Raw genomic sequence first — 609 nt, forward strand, 5'->3', positions numbered from 1 at the left:
GCGTGACCAAGCGGAAGAAGAAAAAGAAGGACAAAGACAAGGCGAAACTTCTGGAAGCGATGGGAACGAACAAAAAGAATGAGGAGGAGAAGCGGCGCGGCCTGGACAAGAGCACTCTGGTCCAGGTGGCCTTCGAGAAGATGCAGGAGAAGCGGCAAATGGAAAGGATCCTGAAGAAAGCGTCCAAAACCCACAAGCAGAGAGTGGAGGACTTCAACAGACACCTGGACACACTCACAGAGCATTACGACATCCCCAAAGTCAGCTGGACCAAGTAGCCTCCCACCCTATGGACATGGCATGGCCTCGAGGGTAAGCGAAACACAAAGTTGGGCTTATGTCCAGTGCCTTTGGCATTTTCCAGAAACATTCTTTTACCCATGCCTGTGCGTCTTCTGTTGTGACAGTGCTTTTTGAAACTGTCTCTCCATTCTGGAACTTGATTAAAGTAAGCTAGCTGTGTTTCACCCAATTGTGGTTTCTCAGTAGCCCACAGAAGATAAATATTTTCAGTGTGCATTGGAAAGCTGTGGAAGTTTATCCAACATGAAAGTTGTTCCGGTGTAAGTGCCACATACAAATGTCTAGTTCTCTGAGTTGCATTTAAGC

At 47.5% G+C, this 609-nt stretch overlaps 1 protein-coding gene across 1 annotated transcript; it reads left to right on the forward strand.

Annotated features, from left to right (window-relative positions):
* Positions 1–2: 2 nt before the first annotated feature.
* Positions 3–278, forward strand: LOC102836254 (protein FAM32A-like; the record flags this gene model as incomplete). The annotated part of the gene is made up of 1 exon (XM_006835506.1): positions 3–278. A coding segment is annotated over one exon (276 nt), but the record flags the coding sequence as incomplete, so codon positions are not given.
* Between the last annotated feature and the right edge of the window lie 331 nt (positions 279–609).

Source organism: Chrysochloris asiatica, unplaced genomic scaffold (genome assembly GCF_000296735.1).
Source record: "Chrysochloris asiatica unplaced genomic scaffold, ChrAsi1.0 scaffold00017, whole genome shotgun sequence".
NCBI lineage: Eukaryota > Metazoa > Chordata > Mammalia > Afrosoricida > Chrysochloridae > Chrysochloris > Chrysochloris asiatica.